This window comes from Phoenix dactylifera, chromosome 11 (assembly GCF_009389715.1).
Source record: "Phoenix dactylifera cultivar Barhee BC4 chromosome 11, palm_55x_up_171113_PBpolish2nd_filt_p, whole genome shotgun sequence".
In the NCBI taxonomy this organism is placed as follows: domain Eukaryota; kingdom Viridiplantae; phylum Streptophyta; class Magnoliopsida; order Arecales; family Arecaceae; genus Phoenix; species Phoenix dactylifera.
Genome location: NC_052402.1, coordinates 15,249,852 through 15,257,768, shown reverse-complemented (window position 1 = coordinate 15,257,768; position 7,917 = coordinate 15,249,852). Strand labels below are relative to the sequence as shown.

The 7,917-nt window shown below is 42.2% G+C and overlaps 1 protein-coding gene across 1 annotated transcript; it reads left to right on the top strand.

The window, feature by feature from the left end:
* Positions 1-438: 438 nt before the first annotated feature.
* On the top strand, positions 439-3,010 carry LOC103709311 (heavy metal-associated isoprenylated plant protein 37-like). The gene is made up of 3 exons (XM_008794602.3): positions 439-712; positions 823-898; positions 1,760-3,010. The coding sequence occupies exons 1-3, from the start codon at positions 674-676 to the stop codon at positions 2,809-2,811; spliced, it is 1,167 nt and encodes a 388-aa protein (XP_008792824.2). The 5' UTR covers positions 439-673; the 3' UTR covers positions 2,812-3,010.
* The last annotated feature ends 4,907 nt before the right edge of the window (positions 3,011-7,917 follow it).

Genomic DNA, 7,917 nt, shown 5'->3' with positions numbered 1-7,917 from the left:
TTCTATGGGCAACCACAAACTCAATAAATATATAATCTTTTCGAGCAAATCCCTCGGTAGAACTGTATACTACTATGCAAGCATCCAAAGCCAATCCACCAAGATTTAAGTAACATAAAGCAAAAGAAAGGCTGCTAAGTATGCTTCCTTTTCTTTTTTTTTCTCTCCTATACCAGTTTTATCATCTCGCGGTAAAAATGGGGCCAAAAGGTCGGAGCCTCAGGCTATGCGTGGAAGCGGGGGGAAGGAGGGGGACCCTCGTCATGTCGCTGTTGGTCCTTTGCTGATTTTTTGTTTCCCCTGGATTTAAACGTCAAATCACATCACCTCTCTCTCTCTCTCTTCAGATCATTTCCTTCGGCCGTTGGATGGCTTTTCAGGGCCCAGAGGCTTGCAGGCCCTCCCGTATATATTGAGGAGCGCACCCATGTGGGGGGTTTAATGAGAGCATGTAGCAGAAGAGGAGTAGGGTGGGGGATATAGAATCTATTGAAGGAGAAGGTCCTCATTGCAACCAACCCTTTTCACCACAAACACCACCGTCGCCACCCTTTCTTACTACAAGTAGCTGTGCCTTGGTCTCTCTCTCTCTCTCTCTCTCTCTCTCTCTCTCTCTCTCTGCTCTCCCTTATATTTTTAAGTTTCCTCGGCAGCCGCATCAGCAGCAGTAGAAATGACTAAACATGAAGACTTTAAGCTCCTCAAGATACAGGTATCACCTCCTTGCCTCTCTCTCTCTCTCTCTAGTCTCCTTGGTGTGTCTTTGAGTAAAGGGGAAGGATGTAAAGGGAGCTGTTTGGTTTTGTATGTTGTTTCTTGCAGTCGGTCATACTCAAAGTGAACATACACTGTGATGGGTGTAAGCAGGAGGTGAAGAAGCTTCTTCAAAGGATTGAAGGTACATTTCTTATCCATATAGCTGGCAATTGAAGGAAGAAACAAGAGAGATTTTGACATTTGTGATCTATGTCGAGGAAGGAAATATGTCGAGATGCATGGAAATACGGATAAGTGGGTGAAAAGATTTATGAGGTCTCCAGCAAGTTTTTTTATTCAATTTCTTTTTCTCTAACTAACTGTTAATGGTATAAATAATGCATAACATTCCTTGTAACCGTAGCTAGCAGGTTGAGGGATTTAGATACCTCTCATTTTAAACAGTTTTCTTTTTTTTAAAAAAAAAAAAAATCTTGTCGGAAAGAAAATGTGTAGGTCGGATGGAAATGTTGTCCCACCTATCTTGTGAACAAATCGATAGATTTATTGACACACATGAAGGTTGCCTTTCTCTTCTGCCTCTTGTGGTTCAGGGCCTTGGTTTGTGCTGATGCGTAATAATCCATGAAGAGTTTAAAATGTGGAGCTGTTGATCAACGAAGATACATTCTCTTCCTAAGAATATCCTTTTTCCTTTCCCACGTATCTTAGAAGTTAGTTGTTTTCCTCCATGAATCCGGTTATAGTGTTATGTGAAAGTTGCAGGGAATAAATTTTTGATCATTTTTTTCTCGCAGTTTGGTCATTTCCTCTGCTCAAAACTTTGAAATCAAAGACAAAAGAATCTGTTTTTTTTTTTCGGTTTTTTTTTCAACCTTTTGGTTTAGCCGAATAATATTAGTGGGATGCAGCACGCCCGCACGAGTGCTCCCATATTAGCGACATGCAGCAGGCAAAACTCCCTAGATTCCATGTTTCTCATTCTGTATGTTCATCTCGTTTAGCTTTTGCACATATGTGAACCCTTTTCCATCTCATTCAGGAGTCTATACAGTGAGCGTAGATGCAGAGCATCAGAAGGTCACAGTCTCAGGGAATGTAGACTCCAAGACCCTGATCAAGAAGCTGGCCAGATCAGGCAAGCATGCAGAGCTCTGGACTCAGAAGCCCAACAACCAGAGCCACAAGCCTAACCAGCAGCACCAAGCTACCCATCCCCTTAAAGATGGCAAGAAGAACACCAAAGGCCAGCCCAACCAGGCTCTCATTCAAGGCCTCAGAGCCTTCAAGAACCAGCATGGAATGCTCGATTCATTCAGCTCCGACGAAGAGGACTGCGATGACGACGATGAGGATGATGATGATGAGCCTCGGCTCCCTGGCGATAAGATGAATCAGTTCAATCTGCTGAGGCAGGCGAACAATGCAGCAGCGGCGGCGGCGGCGGCGGCCGCTAGTGCTAAGGAACATGGCAACGCTGGAAATGGCAACAATGGAGCAGGAAAGAAGGGAGGAGGAAGCTCCAACCAGAACATGGGGCTGAAGGGCCCAACTGGGCCAGAGCAGAAGGGCTTAAGTGGTGCACTCCCCAACAACAAGATGGGCAATGTTGGCCACTTTGGTGGTGGCAATTTTAGTGCAGGGGAAGGCAAGAGGGTGGGTGACATCAATGGCTTAATGGGCATGGGAGGCCTCAAAGGGGTTGGGGGAAACAATGGGTTGGTGTTCCACCAACCACAGAGCACCTTCCCCTCAGGTTTCCCAGCAACTGCTGCTGCTGCTGGTGGTGGTGGTGGTGGTATTGGGCTTGGAGGGGCCCAGCAGGCAGCCATGATGGGGAACCTGCAGGGCTATCAGAACCATCCATCATCCATGATGATGAACTCCAGAGGGCTCCACAACAACATCCTGATGAATGAAAGCAGGTACATGCAGCCCCAGATGATGTATAATAGGGCTCCTCAAATCCCTCCTTACACTGGTTATTACTATCCCTACTACCCAAGTCCTTATCCCAATGCCCAGTCAGAGGCTGGTGACTATGGTGCCCATCTTTTCAGTGATGAGAACACCAGCAGCTGTGCTGTGATGTAAAAGATGAGAGCTGCACTTGTATCTGGGGGTGTGAGGTGTGTGTGGAACAAGTACTGTGTACTTCTGGTTGGTTTTCTTTTTCTGTCATTCAGTCTTGCTCTAAATGGTTCATATGGTGCTATTTGACACTGATGGCAGCCTGGGATATCCATTTCAGGTGGCTATTAATAGTTTATATTACTACATCTGTCTTAGCTTACACTGGCTGCTTGGCTCTGCTTTTTGGGGTTTTGGAGTCATCTTTTTGTGGGGCTCCCAAGCTCTAATTACCATGCTCATGTGACACTGATTTGTAAATAAGATAAGTAGGCTTCTTCATAAGTGGGCTGGTCAACTAGGGTTTAGGGTTTACTGGCAGATTTTGTCCCTTGCCTTTTTGTACAAGAGATATCATGACAGGGGAGTAGCTTTGCAGCATCCCATGTGACAGTATTTCAGGAACTTTGAAGGATTGATATAAAATTTTCCTAGCAGATAAGATAGGAAGCTCTGAGGACCATACTGGATAAGTTAATAATAAAGTACTGAAACTGGCATATCTGCATTGTCCTAGAGTTATTTGAGTCTCCTCACAAGTCTGTCCCCTGATTATTATTTTATAGCTGTCCTCATTTGTTCAATGCGATATGGTCAGCAAGGTTAGGCAATTTAGTTTAGAGTGTTTTTTTTTTAATTTGATTGGTCTGTTGTCTCTTAACCAAGGTTGGTGATTTGTAACCAAAGTCACATTTCTTTATTATTTCTGCTCTCAAAAAAAAATCAGTGTTACCTTGGGTTTGCTAGTATGTGGTGAAGAACTCAAGTCTAGCAAGCTAAAGTGTTCATGGGGTTGCAAGGGTGCTTGACATTAAGCAGTTTTCACTTTGCCCACAATTTTTCATACGTCTAAAACAGGGACGTCATTGTGACCTCACAGCGGCTAAACAAGCTTCTTCACAAGCTTTTAGCCTAGGATTTGGTGGTTCCAAGGACAGCTTATAGGTTCTGGGGATAGTTTTGAATACATCCATAAACGCACGCACGCACGCGCAGAGAGAGAGAGAGAGAGATGGAGAGGTAGTCACTGGTTCAGCTTCGCTAGATCTTAAGCCCTCCCATCTAGCTTGCTAAGTAACTGTTGCTCGTATCAGAGAATGCAAGCACTGCTCGCCAAAGTTCGCACCAGTTGAAGGGGCCGAGCAGCTCGCCTGTGAAGCCTGAACATTTTCATTGAGACTTTAAAATGGATAAAGGAATTCACCATCGCATGCAAAGCTTGTGTTCTACTTTTGGCCTCCTTTTCCTTGCAGGTTGCAAGGAATGGCAAATCGGTGGCTCGAGCTCTTCCAGGAAAGCTGGTTGGATGATCTTAGATCAATGATCCACAAAAATGTATCCACCCTCCATCGAAAGATATCAAGTTCTTTTCCCTTTTTTTTTTTGGTTTTAATGGAACATCCACAATTATCATGAAAAAGAAAATATACTCGATGAAGCTGAAAAATAATTTAGTTCTTGTAATCTTCTTCTGAGGTAATCTGAAGAAATAATTAAATATAGAAAAATCATGGATTTAGTGGATAAGGGATGACAAAACCATGTCAAGGAAACAAACACACTGAAAGTGATTCTGCAGTAGAAGTAATCAATGCCATTGCTTTCCTCACTCAACTAAAAGGCATCATCCAATGAGGGATACAGAGATTGACCAGCCATGCTCATGTGACACACATTGGCCATCCCACTTTTGGACGGCAAAGAGATTCCAAAAATATAAGGGGAAGATATGGACATGAGGTCCAAACCAAAGAGTAGCAGACTGAACAAAAGCTGGATTAACTGATAAAAAGGAGCACATCCAAAGCGCTACCAACTACAAAACCTCTTTGCTAGCCCCTTGCTTTTGGTGCACAGCGAAATGATGTGGGGACAGAAAAGTGCGAGAATTTAGGTGGAGTGTTTGCAGAGCCCATCGCCTTTTGACTTCTGGGCACGGATCGTGGTAGCTGGAGCATGCAGGCCTGGTTTCAGGGTCCCACGCACCAAATCCGGCTATATCTCATGCCCCGTGTAAAAAGCTACAAATGAATTGGGCTGACATATGACGTAACTCAATTCAAATCTCCAACCTAATTTATTTTGGAGGATACTATGAATCGGGTTAGATACTAAAATTGCACTCGTTCTATTTTTCGGATCGAATCTAGATTTATTAAATTCAAATCCAATTTGATTAATTTAAAATTTAGATAATTTAAATTTTTAATGCTACGATCCGATCCGATCCGAATCTGTAACAAATATTTGGATCCGCAAGCTGCAGCCCGCAGGGGTGCAAACAAAAGTTTTGAACTCATAGATGGGTTGACCCGAACCGAAAACTCGAATCCGACCAAATTTTTTTTGGATCGGGTCCGGGTTATACATGGACTCGATCCGATTCGACTTGATCTTCTATCGGATTGAATCTGGATCTAAAATTAGGATCCAAACAGAAAGCCGAATTAGGTCAGAGTCACCCATTATCTGATCCGATCCGACCCATTTACATCCCAACCTGTATTTATTTATTTTGGTCTCACAGCATGAATACATGATAGCCATAGGCAAAGGCAAAGGTGATGTCGGTGTTATGTATAACTGGGTCATTTGCGGAAATTATATTTACTGGACCAAAACCTGATATAGGATTTTTATCTGTGGTAAATCATGCCTTTCAAAATAAGGGGTACAAACGTATTCAGAATGCTAAAAACATGGGGGGTCGCATCATAAAAGATTGGGTACGCATCAATAAGATTCATGAAGATATGGGCAGCTAGCAGAATGCTGTCAATGTGGTGCCACACTCGGTACTGATGCAAAGCTTGGCATTCATATTTCTCGATGGCAAGGAATAATAGATTAAAAGAGGAATTCATCAGAGTAACATCGAAATCACTTCTGTCGCATACGTGATAAATTTCCTTTCCCATGTCTATGATCAGAAAGGCATCATCTGCTGTACAAAATTTAGTTTCTAGGATTTATGATGCTGCATGCATCTTGTCCTGTACAGACGGACACTCCCGGACCTACCCTTGATAAGTTCACCATTGCTCAAATGATTCTCTCATATAATAGTTCAACTGTTTAAAACTAGGTCAAAATTTATTCTGCCACCTAATTCCCAATTCCTAAGTTAGCTAACCTATTAGGATCAAACAGTATGCAACCCTACTAGAAATCTACAAATTTCGCATCTAACTGACCAAATCCAGCTTAAAAGACCTTCTTACTATAGATCTAGTTTGGTTTCTTATCAAACAAAATCAAAGCGGGCTCGGAATAGGTCAAAGTGCTAGAAAGAAGGATTACTTGCTAGGGTTGTCTAATTCTTGCTTCAAAGTGCACCTTCTTTAATCCAATTAAGAACACTCCTGTGCTTTCTTATAATAGGATCTCTAGAAACCTCTAAATTTTAGAGGAGAGCTCGCTGTCACCCGGGCTGGTCTTCATTTCCTTCTACAACACTGGCCGGGTGTGCACTGTAGTTCGCCGAAACTTTCCAAACCACAGCCAAAGTTGGCTCTGCACCTGATCCAACCTGACTCACTGATCCCTGGGCCTGTGCAGCCTTGAAACAGCTGAGACAACTCTTCATCTCAGTCGTCGCAGCGGGCAACTTACCAGAGGAACAGCTGAGACAACTCTTCATCCCAAGTAAAAGTGGAAGGTGCAAGGAAATCCCAAGTGATTGAGATGTTCAGGTATTTCAGCTATACACTGATGACATGCACAAATATCAGTCGAATAACCAGAAAGGTATTGACTCCATTACATAGTTAGATAAATCATAAAAAGAGAGTGGATAATAATGGTTATAACTCATAATAAAATCATAGAAAATAATCACAAAAATGTCGACTGTTGTTTTGATATTATATAGACCAACAGAAGAAATACCAACTCGATCCACTTCTTCATTGTATTTTAGTATGTACATCTCTTTCAATCAAGGGGATGTTTGCGTCTCCCCTGCTCTCCCCTCTCTACAGACTTTTAACAGATGCAGCTCGAGATTCCAAAAAGACCATTTTCTGCAGTATCTCCAGTCTTTTAGTCGATTAATGTATGGGCAAAGTATCCCATAGTTCATGGCATGTCACCAACTCATGATTGCTGTTCCCTGTACATTGCTTCCCTACATGCATGACAATCATGATGCTCCTAAAAAACATAAAAAGCCACATCTACAGTGCCCACATATCATTAGAGACGATAGAAGGACCATTCAGGTCAAAGCGTGGTCCACTTGGAACATCATAAATAATAATTTAAGCAAACGTTCTATGTCCCTAGAATTCAGAAATAGGACGGCCCCAGATGCTTAACCTATTCAAGCTTGTTTTTCCTCAGAAAACTTGCTCAAGCTTGTTAAGCATTAGCAAATTCAAGGGAAGGGAAATAGATGATGGAACATTAGAACTTCAGCGTACTACTCAGCCTGCAGAAAATCCTTCTAAGAGAAACTACTTGGAATTCTAGAGCTAGCAGTACAGCTATGTTTCTCTCGAGGACTATAACCAACATAAATTGTTTCACTATTTCAGGTTTAACTTATACCATGCAGAAGGTACAGTGCAGCTAGTATCAATTGAATGATTATGGCCGGATCACTAGAGCCACCTTAATATAAAGCCATGGGGAGAGGTTAATCCAACAAGGGAATTTGCTACCAACAATTGTTCAAGCATGTAGCAGTCTGTGTAAACAGCCTCTATTGTGGCTCCCCCTAGTGACGCTCCATAACAATAGACTTATCTACAACGTGACGGCCAATAACAGGAGTTTATTGCACTTATTTCTTTTCAGGGAATTGAGGTCCAACCCTTGGATTGATGGTCATTTTAACATTAGTGCCATAAATCTAAAAAGAAACAGGCAGAATTCTATTTCAAAACAGGCCTAACTGTCCATAAGGGATTCAAGTGTGAAAGAACTATGCATATGGCAATACCAAGTACAAAATAACAGAATATGCAGAACAATCAAACTTAATGCAGTACCAAGGACAAAAATAATAGAACATATAGAACAATCAAACTCAATGAATATCCACAGAAATGTTCAAACCTGTGTTCATTT

Bases quoted from the DNA above. Each gene is read 5' to 3' on its own strand.
- LOC103709311 (XM_008794602.3), top strand. From the start codon at position 674: ATGACTAAACATGAAGACTTTAAGCTCCTCAAGATACAG. The intron at 713-822 runs GTATCACCTCCT...TGTTTCTTGCAG, and splicing joins TTAAGCTCCTCAAGATACAG to TCGGTCATACTCAAAGTGAA. The intron at 899-1,759 runs GTACATTTCTTA...CATCTCATTCAG, and splicing joins GCTTCTTCAAAGGATTGAAG to GAGTCTATACAGTGAGCGTA.